At 48.4% G+C, this 12,021-nt stretch overlaps 2 protein-coding genes across 2 annotated transcripts in view; one reads left to right on the forward strand and one right to left on the reverse strand.

Moving 5' to 3' along the window:
* Positions 1-7,277: 7,277 nt before the first annotated feature.
* LOC135384707 (uncharacterized) lies at positions 7,278-8,069 on the reverse strand. The gene has a single exon (XM_064613896.1). The coding sequence runs from the start codon at positions 8,067-8,069 to the stop codon at positions 7,278-7,280; it is 792 nt and encodes a 263-aa protein (XP_064469966.1).
* Positions 8,070-8,233: 164 nt separating this feature from the next.
* The window catches only part of LOC135384708 (lipase 3-like), a 39,539-nt gene continuing 35,751 nt past the window's right edge, over positions 8,234-12,021 (forward strand). The window contains exon 1 of the mRNA XM_064613897.1: positions 8,234-8,291. Coding sequence (XP_064469967.1) covers positions 8,234-8,291 — 58 coding nt within the window. The remainder of the gene's footprint in view (positions 8,292-12,021) is intronic.

Raw genomic sequence — 12,021 nt, forward strand, 5'->3', positions numbered from 1 at the left:
CTACACGAGGGTTATGTTATCTTAGGCTGAGACTGCGACTGCGACTTTAGACTGTCAGAGACTGCGATGGATCCTGATTTGCTCATCCAAGTCAAGGGTTTTTTTCTACATCACTGGAGCCAAACGTCCTGGAAACCGAAAGGCTTGAGTTGCCATCTACGCTAAGGATGCCATCAGCGTTACACCTCGTGATATTCGCAGCGACGTCCACGAATACGTTGGGTCCCGTGCCGTACGCCTACCCACAGATCTCGACGACGTTGCTGTGTACCTCCAGCCTGTGATTACAGACAGGCAAGCGGCAACTGCTGTAAACCACATGATCGACAACGTTATGCTTACTCAGGAGTGGGTCGCCATGGTAGAATACTTCAACCAGGACGATGTGAAAGACTTCCAGTTTGCCTTACCCTGTCACACGGACACTTTCGATCCGCATTGACCCAATGCTCATCGAGCTCAATGTGGATCCGGCGCTGCTACACGTACACGTCCGCGCAGGATCGAACTCTGGTCCTGCTTAACCCGATCTAGTTCGTAAAACGGGATTGAGATTCTCAAGACGGCTTGAAGACCGCCATTGGCATCCTCTAACTCAGCGAATTTGTAGTAGTAAACAAAACCATTAATTTGCAAATGTTCCTATACAAGTCCATGGAATTTCACGGTAACGGTTTTAGTCTATATATGACGGGTGGCTGGGTTTTCTAATTTGTTTATTCTCAACCACTCTCGACACCGCGCCCCTCGTAAAGGCTTAGCAAACAGCACAATGCGGAGGCGGATGCAGTTATTCACGACTTTTTAGGAACATATTTGTCAATCACAGCCTTGGGGCTGTTAGAGCCGCCTGTCGACAAACCAACCTTTCAATACGCATTGAGTTGGACCGTGTGGCAGCGTCGCGCACCGAACGCTCTTGAGAAACTCGATGCGGATCAGATTCAATCCGCATTGAAAGTGCAGTGTGACAGGGGTACTTAGATTTGCGTTATCTGTGAATTGACCGTTCTGCCGTCCCCAAAGATACCACCTCCAATGACCGAGGAACATGCGCGGACCACGTCTACCAAACGACGCCTATGGGTCATTACCTGACCCCAAGAACACAATGACCTCCTGTGTACGTCCGAGGAAAGTCATCAACGGACAGGGATAACATCCCCAGGACTTCCCTACCAGGTCCTCAATTTGTTAGAAATGTGACAAACTGAGACTCCCCGTCATATCCTCAGGACCTCCTATGGGAGCTACCAAATGACGCGGCTAGTACAATTCTGGGAGCAAGCAGGTACCTTAGTGAATTATTTATTTTGGGAAGTGAGGGAACATTTGTAGCACCTAGTCAGCGTGTGTGTGTTTTGTATATATTTTCAACCTCGACCACCAGCTACTATTCGTGGTTTCTCATCTGTATTTGTTCAGCATATTTCTCATTACAAACAATGAGTGTTGCAGTTTAAAAAGCAAAAAAAGACAGATATATAAAAGGCCCGTAGGCCACTAAGACCAGCGAAACCACTTAGAAAGGCATATGATACAGCAGCATTTCCTTTCCAAGACAGAACAGATACAACTTATTGCTTGTCTTCCGAACTTCAGCAGATTCGGGAGGCCTCTTCGCATCTCCGTCAAAACAAAGGGTGAGGTTCTAAGTTTAACTTGATTTCGAACGTAACTAACAATGAAGTGAGAAATTTCTTGGAGTAGTAAATCGTTATCAAGGTAGTGTCCGAGTTTCTTGCTGCTTTGGGTTGATGCACGCATCGTAAGTGAAGCTTGGGCAGTGAAACGCAATTATTTTTTGCCTCTTCGGAAATAAAATGCTCCGTGCAACCTCCTTCCAGGGACCCTTTGCGGACACTTATGCAATAAGACCGCAGTGAAAAGTCTAGCAAACTGTCGTTTACTGCACACCAAACGCTGCACATGGACGGGTTCTTTTAAAGTCCGACGATCAGTATTTGCACCCCTATATCTGTTTTTATTTTATATTTTCGTTTGTATTTTTTATTTATGCATGAGCACTCCTTATTTGATCGTATTGGGTAATGAGAAATAAAACGGGAACTTGATTACTGCTAGTAGGTATTAAAATGCACAACGCAGTATTAAAATAATTTACTTCTCCTGTGCTTGTCCTGTGGTTGACGATCGCAGGATGTACGCAAATGACAATCACTGGAAGCTCCTATGATGACAGCCTGTGGATCTCCTCCGTTCATGCCATCACGGACGAGGACGCGATGACACTTTGAGGACATCCTGAGGACCGCGTGTGTTCTTGGGGGAGGTGGCGCAAACCTTCAAAAACTTTAGGAAGTACATTTGTGATGGTAACTTTCGTCGGTCCGTACAGCTACCGTGAGAAACACTGGAGATGAGCTCAGTGATGCCTCGGATGATCCAGTAGGATTCTCTCAAGTCAACTAAGGTGTCTCGAACACCTTAGTGCAGTAAGCGTTGATGCGTTCGTGTGATAAGCGACCGTGTGTAAAGATGGTCTTTTGGCGGAACCACTGGATTCTTTACTTGGTCATCTTCGCGACTGCGTTGCAGTCGACCTCTCACACGTAGCAGTCCAGCGTTGTCCAAATGTACATGAAAATCTCTACGCTTTGATGTTGGTTTCACCAGTTGTGATGACTCTTGTAACTCTTCCGAGAACGATTCTGCTTGTACGTGTTCCACCCGGCAGTTTTCGGCGCGGTCAATCTCTGAAGTGGTGAGGGGGCCTGTGATTGTACCTTCACTTTCTTTGGAGTTGTGGAGAAATCTGTAAATCAACGCTGCAGTTCGGATAACCTTGTTTAGTGAATAAAAGTCCACTAATGAGGCTTGTGCGCATAACGTCACGCGCAGCCTTTGAGCGCCTTGGAGCCACGTGACACTGGGGAACATCGGGATGCGTCACAGGCGTCGTACTGTGGGCCGAATGAAGCAGCAGAGTGTGCTTTTTCAATTTCCTCTCGTAATTGCACCACGTATACTGCAACAAGTCACGGCGTGCCCTCCTGAGGCAATGTTTTTCAATGTCACGTGACCAAACGTGACGTCACTGCACAAGCCTCATTTGAAAACGGGATCGGCCGATACTGATGATGTAAGCAATGTGAAAGTCCGTATATCTTCCTCGTCTTTTGATCCTCCTTTCAAGTAGCTCAACTTTAGCCAGTAAACCTCTCTTTTTTTCTAGCCATGACGGTCGCTCCCACCAGTCTTTTCGACTCTGTAGAAACTCAATCGAAATTTCCCGCGTTAGAAGATCTACCGGATTTTCCTTACCCGAGCAATGCCGCTAGTCTGAAGGATTTGTGTGGTTCTACACCTCTACAATCCTGTTGGCAACAAAATGGCTTGTACTTCTGGGCTTGACCCTTGACCCAACCTAGAATGATCATTTAATCAGTCCAGAATAGAGCTGCTACGTTGCTACAAAACCTCTTCCTGACGTAGTACCAGACTCGTGCTCCTAACAATGCTCCAAGCAAATCCAACTGTGGCAACGAAACCATCTTTAAGGGCGCGAGTCACCAAACAAATTGTGTAAAAGCCTTTCTCATTGCGCGCTTTCTGATGTAGACCGCAGCTCCGTAAGTTTGAGGTCTGGTATCGCAGAACACGTGGATCGTTCGCTCCTGGACTAATCCTGGGCTAATCATTGTCCTTGGGATGAACACATCCTTGGCTTTGGAAAGTTCTCGACACCAATTTTGCCAGTCCTCGAGAATGCCTGTTGGGAGGATCTCATCCTATTGTATTCCTTTCTGCCAGAATCGATGAAACAGGATCTTAGACCTAATCACCAACGGCGAAATATATCCAAGGGGATCGAATACTCTTGCTGTGGCTTGAAGTAGGATGCGTTTGGTGTCATCCGCAGTGAGCAAGATTCGATGACGGTTTTGAAAGATGTTCTTAAGCAATCCGTGTCACTGTCCCAGATGGGACCCAATACCTTTCTCTCGGTGCGTTGGGGCGAATCATCTCATTCCTATTTGTCCAGAAACATCTCCCGGAGTTTTTTATCATTCGTTTTCCACTTTTGAAGTCGCATACCACAATCTCCGAGTATGTTAATCGATTGTCTCCAAAGCCGCTTTAGTTGACCCTAATTACCACGCCGACGTATAGTCGTCGACGTGGTAACTAGAGTCTGACCGAATCCGACCGAATCTACTACTAGAGTAGACCGAAACGTCGCCGACGTAGAAGCTCTTAGAAAGAAGTCGGCTCATGTCTGGATAAGTTTCAAACATCATGTGAAACTGATAGCGTAATAACGTAACGTTGCTGCGAGAAGAAATGGGCTACAAGTGGCTCTGAACGGTACGCGGTTTCGGGAAGAGGCTGCCCAATCTTCGGAGTTGTCACGTACCACAAAAAATTCAATGCTTCCCGATCTTGAAAAGGCTATTTGTAAAAACTCCTTCTCGATCTCGGTGACCAGTCCTACTCTTTCGGTACGGAACTTGACCAGAAGGTGTAAAACCTCTGGGTTCAGGTTTAAGAGAGGGCTCGCCGGGAGCACTGGACGAAGCGTCAAATACAACTCTGATCATTGTAGTGTCTCTGTCACGCTTAGTGACAGCTCGGTACGGCATATAATACTGAATGTTCTCAGACTCTTCGTTCATCAGTGCTCTCTGAGTGACCGTTCTGGCGATACAGACAAATAGCGGCGTCATACTCTTCCATAGCAACGCTATCTTTCGTCAGGCGATTCGTCAGTGAACGGAGCGTTGTCGTTGACACTCGAAGAAGGTAATTATTTCCCCTTTTCCGTACATGCTAGTGACATTGTACATTCTATCCTTCAGTTCGATTGTTTTCTTGGACTGGTTCAATACATCTTTTGTTTTGTCGCCTGCGCTCTCATTTGTGGTTATCCGAAGGTGCCCTAGCATGCAGCAACGTCGAAGTTGAGACCAAATCTCATTTTCAATATTGTCCCCCGTCATCCTAAGTACGCCTACGCTGACGTAAAAGCTGCGAAATCTGTTTGAAGATGTAGGTCTTTGAAGCGTCCAGCCTAATATTGTGTTAACAGCGAAGAGGTTCTCGCTGATACGTTTTGATTCGCTTGTCACGATACCCCAGTAGGTATGAGAACCAATGCGAATCTGAACTTCGTTGCTGCAGAGTATATCAAGCATGACAACGTCAGCTATTGGAATACCTTTCTTGTGAAGCACTCGATATACGTCGTCTGCAAGGCTCGTTGGACATAATATGTCAGTATCTCGCCGACCGAGGCCTAACGATCTCACCCTGCCAAGACTGTAGCCATGGCCTTTTCAATTACCTATTATCCCTTGCTGGGTCGCCCATCACATTTGTCTGAACCTGCCGTTACTTGGGTTTTACCGTTGACCGTGGCTTGACATGGTCTCCTCACGTGAAGACACTTGTTGCCAAAGCTTCAAGCCTGGTTAACGTCCTTAAGCGTGTCGCAGGGGCGTCCTGGGGCCCCTCCTGCCGTGACCTCCACCGAGTCCATACGTCTCTTCTCTTGGGCACGCTACGGCATAGTCTCCCTATCCTCCATGGAATCAGCCCCACCCAAGACCGAGAGCTTCTCAACCTTCAAGCCCGCAGCCTCCGTGTCTGCCTAGGGGTCCCTCGGACAACGGAGACCTACTCCGTCCTCGCAGAAGCTAGAGAACACCCTATTCCTACTCTACGAGGCTCAACCACCCTGCGCGTATACGCCCGCTGTCAGACCCACCCTTCCCACCCCCTTTGTCAGATTGCAGAAAGCTGGCCTGCTTCCGCCTTCGGTACCGCGATTGCCCGCCTAAGTGATTATCTCCCACCCACGACATCTACTCCCTCCTTTGCGCCAGCTATGTGGACTCTTGAACGCCCCGTCATTCAACCTACAATCCCGGACCTTCCTCGAAAACACGAAGCTCCTCCAGTAGTAGCCCATCAGCTCTCCTTGGCACATATCAACTCCACCTGCCCTTGCTGTCGTCAGACAGACCTACAGATGCATCTGTGATGCGTGACACATCAGGGGCAGCCTTTTACGTCACAGATACGGACCACGAACAATCCTACACGTTGCCCTATACTGTGTCCTCTACTGAGGCGGAACTGTATACCATCTTCGCAGCCCTAGAGTACATTGCTGGCCTGCCACCTGAGAAGTCCTAGGTTGTCCTCACTAACAGCGGGGCGTCCCTCCTCCTTTTGCTGTCTTCCCACCCCACCATCATACATGACCTGCACAGCATGATCATCCAGGCATAAAATTGGCTCTGTGCAAGTGGTCACGCTCTTTCTCTGCAGTGGATTCCCGGTCATGTGGGCTTATCCGGTAATTCACGGGAAGATGCGACTGTACGACGTGCTGCACAAGTTATGACTCATGCTACGGTACATCTTCCCCTTAATGTTTCTGTTTGTTGTATGTCTACACGCCGCCGGTGTGCTGCTGGGGCCCAAGCGTTCAGAGCTGAGACTGCCTCTTACAACAGTCACCTGCAATCAATAGACCCCGCAATGGACTTCCTTATTACGTGTCGCTGCACTCGTCACGAGGAATCGCTCCTGCACCGTCTCCGTCTAAACGTCGCCCGCACACCGCTGCAACTGTTCAAAATGGGTCAATCTAGCAGTCCCCTCTGCACTGGCTGTGGCGTGGTGGGTGATATTCCCCACTGCATCCTACACTGCAGGCAACACCTTCTGCACCGTGAGGCCCTGTATCGTCGTCTATCCCAACTTGGCTACGGCACTATGACACTGACTACCTTATTGGGTCCCGTTCGTCAGTCGTCCCAGTGGGCTGTCACCACTGCGCTGCTCCGCTTTCTCCACGCTTCGAACCTTGTCAACGCCTTGTGATTGCGTGAACGTGTGTGTGACTTTTCAGTTTTAGTTTTCCTTTCCCTTTCTTTTCTTCTTTGTCTTTGTCTTCCCCTTTTCCTTTCTGTCTTTTCATTTTCTTTTCTTCTTTTCCTTTTCTTTTTCCTTTCCTTCTCTTTTCTTTTTCTCCTTCTCTTTTTTTTCCTTTCCTCTTTTTCTTCCCCCATTTACCATTTTTTTAATAGCAAGCCGACCTCCGTCTGGCTGACCTTTCCTTTCTTTTTTTCTTAATAAACATGTTGAGTCAGAGAAAGGACTGCAACGGAAGGCTCTTTATCGACGGCTGGGTGCCAACTGAACTGAATCAGGGTGGCCGAGTAGAATGGCCAAAGGCTGGCGCGTAACACGAGGGGCGTGCAAAACCCGATGTGCCTGCGCACGGCGCACGCCATCTGTGTCGTCTACTACAGGGCCCTCCCGCTGGAGACAGCCCAGGCTGTCCGGCCATGAGACATGCTTAGAGCGGCCGGATGCAGAGGACTGGCTGTTGGGAGCGACGAGGAACCGGGCGCAAAGGAGACGACAATGCCGGGGTTTTCAAGATACGCCGGTTTCAGCCGGTCGACTGAGACGGTATCCTCTTTCCCGTTTACCAAAACGCGGTAGGTTTTGTCGTTCCTAGCGAGGACAGGGTGCGGTCCGGAGTAAGGCGGAGAGAGGGACTTGCGCACCGAGTCTGTCCGCGGGAACACATGGGTTGCTATAGGCAGGTCTTGGGGGATGTTAGGGCTATGGTGGGATGCAGCTGTCGAGGGGGTTGCTCGCACAATGTTGAAAGAGCGATGAAGGCGCTGAAGGAGGGCCGAAGGTGAGATGTCGGGTTTCGACGGGCAAAAGAACTCTGCGGGGAGGCGGAGCGAACAGCCGTAGACGAGGTCGGCGCAACTGCATCCGAGGTCCGGCTTAAGTGCGGCACGAATACCCAAGAGCACGAGAAGGAGATGGGAGACCCAGTGATCTCTGTCTTCGTGGGCGATGTGCGCGGCCTTGAGGTGGCGATGTAAACGTTCCACCATGCCATTACAAGCCGGATGATAGGATGTTGGGCGCAGCCTGGTGGTGCCGAGGAGAGTAGCGAAAGCGGTGAAGAGCTGGCTTTCAAACTGCCCACCCCGGTCAGTTGTGGTTTGGGAGGGTACGCCAAAACGCGATATCCACATAGACAAGAAGGTGGCGGCGGCAGTTTCGGCTGACATGTCTGGCATGGGGAACGCCTCTGGCCATCGAGTGTAATGGTCGCACGTCGCTGTTTAAGGAAGGCCACACATAGCGGTCCGCTACGAGGCGCTGAGACGCGCGTATGCCACGATGGGCCAGGTTGTGCAGCGCAGCAAAGAGTGACCGTCTGCGGGGGGCGGGGATGAAGGGTCTTGGCCGGGCCGTCGTGGTGTCGCAGCAAAAGGTGCGAGAAGAACCGGGTACAGGGAAGTCCAACAGCTTTAGCGAGGGGCTCGGGTGGAGGCGCAAAAGGCGGAACTCCTCGTCGTGGGCTTGGGCTTCGGCTATGACGTCAGGCGACGAGGGGTCGGTGACTGTTGGAATGGAGGAAAGTTGACTGAGGGCGTCGGCAGGACCGTTGCGGGACCCCCTAACGTGCTCGATGTCTGTCGAAAATTCAGCCAAGAATGGTAGGCGCCAAATCTCATTCGGAGAATACCAGCTGCTGGCGTACTGGAAGGCGTGCGTGAGGGGCTTGTGGTGCGTCAGGATGGTAAAAGCGCAACCTTACAAAAAGTGGCGAAGGTGGCCAAGTACGCCGCGAGAAGTTCCCGTCCGAAAGTGTTGTATTTGGTTTCGGGGGGCTTCAGGCCTTTGGACAAAAATGCGATAGGCTGCCAAGCGTCACTGATCGAAAACTCGCCGCCACACTGTGACCCCACTAGGACGTTTCGCTCTCCCGGACGCCCGCTTCGAAATGGTCCATCTGGACATAGTGGGTCCGCTGCCCCCGTCCTCCAGCAATCGCTATCTCCTCACCGGCGTGGACCAGTGTCCAGTGTGACCAGTGGACCAGTGTGAGGACCAGGAGAATATTTGCTCGCGTTGTACTGTCTAAAGGCATGATACTGCGGTAAGTCTGTGATTCTAGGTGATTCAGCTCGACAAGTCTTATCCGACGTTGTTAACTTACTCGCTGTGTTGTATAGCTCCAAATGAATGTTTGTCTGGGTATTCAGCCTTGATGTATCACTGTGGGGTAGCGCAATAAATGATATTTTTTGTGCTTAGGTTACTCATCACACCCCATAGCTGCGAGCTCCTCACAACCGTATACCATAATCCTCCTTTTTTCTCGCACGTTATGCCAGTTTTTGTCTTTGTGTTTACATTGCACACTTTGATCATGCAACATTCAGCACGCATATCTCTACATCTGATCCTAATTTTAATCTTGCAGCCTCTGAGCTCCAGCCCGCCGAACCAGAGTCCTTGCCCGAGTCAGTCCGACGTCATCAGGCTTGTTCAAGCCAGTTCCGGAGCAATAGTGATGTCATGTAGTTTTCGTTACTGCACATATGCTGTGTACCTATGGCTTGCAGAAACTATGTCGCATAGTAAAATAATTAATATGACAAAAACAGCCAAGACTTCGTCATTTTCCTGTAACTCCCACTGTATTCGAACAAACGCGAACCAAAAAACAACGAAAGAGAAACAAGAAACAACAACAAAAGACGGGAAGCAGAGCAGAAAGCAGGAAGGTCGCCCAAGATAGTCGCGCTCGTCATTCTACGTCATTTGCGACACAAATTAGAAAAAAAAAGTTGGGTAGTCCTCAGTCACTGGTCCAGCGCCGGCGGTCACGTGAGTTGTCTACAATATGCTAGGCCCCCACTCAAAGGTCTCCATAGAGCCCTTAGTTTGAGATATTTGAGGCAACACTGGGCATGCAACCAATGAAAATGAAGAATGGTGCCTACCATTCGGTCAATCAGGAGTCCCTCACTTTTGCTCGCATTTCAGCCAGTCCTGGCGCCATAGACTTTTACTGGTTTTCATACCTGACGTTGGTTGTATCGCCAACTGTAGGTTGGTTTTCATACCTGACGTTGGTTATTCCTTATTTCAGAACAACTAAGGCAAATTTGGAGAACATACACCTTTATTTGGAGCATCGTATTAACTCAAAAGTCCTACACAAATATTCACGGTGCGTACAGAGCCGAAGGCGTTGCGTTCGTTGACAGACTGCAACCAAAGCAAGTTCGAAATCGCAAAACACACACATTCTACTCCTAGAAGCGAGAGACGTTCATATGAGTGCATGCGATTTCACGGCCAGCCACAGCCAACCGGCCAATGACCATGACCATGACCAATCACTGACGGCTTTCGTGCATCGTATAAGCACAGATACTCTGGAGTTCCTTTCTAAAAAACATGTTTTATGGACTCATTCATCACAACAACTTTGTATTCGTGAGCTTTTTGTTTACTTAGCGACAATAAAGGCTATTACGTAGTTCCAAAAGGATTACTTTTTTCGTAGAAGGTGCACGCTCGATATCCTGCTGAATTAGTTGCCAAGGCTACATGAGAACATAAGTGACCAATGGCGCACAAGGAAACAAGTCCTTGTTGCATTCCATATGCTGAATCCACTAATATATTTGAGGTGTCGTACTGCAATAGAGCTGAATTGCACAGGGATAAAGGGCAGTGTGTACAGAAACTTTGAAGCTCCCTTGCTCGCAATGCACTGCACTTAAAGTTGAAAATTAGATCAATTAGATCAACTGCAATTAGTGCATATAGCACCTTCCAGATGAATAGAAAACATAGCCTATAGACTCATCAATAGATGGTATTGACAATTACAATAGTAGTCAGCTGGTACATGCAACATCAAAATGGAAATGTGGTTCTGCCGTAACTGTAACATGAGTGCATGAATAAATTGTACATGGACACATGACAGTTGTCAACCATCTAAAAGAAAAGACAGCTTGCTTTAAAGGTACTGTAAAGCAGCACCGATCAAATGTCATTTAGTGTGGCTATTCGATAATCCAAGTCACCAGGAAAAAAACTGTGCAACTTTCATTCCAATCGACGGTGCAGTTAATTAGAAAATTACAATTAAAGGTTACGGGGAACACTGTACTAGGTATTCGAAATGAATCCGTACTTCTGACACAAACGGCGGCAACCACATTGCATGCGTATAACACTGGGCCCGACATAACAATCCACCACAATCCAGCATAAAATCCGCCCTTGCAATCCACACAACGATCCCCATCTCAGGATAAACGGATAAGCGAACTGAAATGAAATGCTAAGCCGTTGAAAAAAATGTGTCAGACGTTCAAGAAGCCAGACAGCGTCGGGACTTGTTTGTTCACAGAGGTTCACAGAGAGAGTTTGTTCGTTCGAAAGAGGCCGCGAACAAAAGGAGCGCGCAGGCGCAGCAGAGATGTAGGGAGAGCCCCCATCGAACAGCGGCATGCACTGGGTTACTTCGCAAAAACAGGGGTTAAAAGTTTAAACTGTTAACAGGGGTTTCTGAATGCATAGGTAAACAGGAAAACTAATAATATGGTTACTAAAATAACGAAGTTCCGATGTCATAGTGTGTAATACCAATTTTCAGTGTTGCCCGCTGTACAGGGGGTTGTTTGACACCAGGCGTCGCACCGCTCCAATACGCCGCACCTTTCATGGCAAATTAAAAATATTTATAACGCGTTGTCGGTCGTATGGTTCCGTATATGGTATTTAGAAGCAACAAAGTCTCTAGTCATATCACCGGCATATCATGCATGTCTACTGCTTTACAGTACCTTTAACATGGGTACAGATTTGTCCTGCTTGTGCAACTGTCTATATCTAACTGAACACACAAGCACGTGGAAGAACATGGACCCACGTTAACAGTAGCTATCGTTCTTTTACGTTATTGACAGCTGCTGTATGGCGGCATAGTTTATTTCTGAGCTCACGTGTTCAGTGTGGATATACAGGGTGTCCCAGAAAACGTGACATTGAATTATAATTTAAAAAAAAGTACACCACCTAGAGCCATGCAGTCAACAGCATCTGTTCTTACTAGGTTTTTGCCACCTCCTGAAGCGAATGTCGGGTAACGTAAGTCTAATATGTTTTTTTTAATTTCGAAAGTCGGAAATTTGCCAAGTCAAGGTCGAT

This window comes from Ornithodoros turicata, chromosome 2, assembly GCF_037126465.1.
Source record: "Ornithodoros turicata isolate Travis chromosome 2, ASM3712646v1, whole genome shotgun sequence".
NCBI lineage: Eukaryota > Metazoa > Arthropoda > Arachnida > Ixodida > Argasidae > Ornithodoros > Ornithodoros turicata.

Bases quoted from the DNA above. Each gene is read 5' to 3' on its own strand.
- LOC135384707 (XM_064613896.1), bottom strand. From the start codon at position 8,069: ATGTCAGCCGAAACTGCCGCCGCCACCTTCTTGTCTATGTGGATATCG.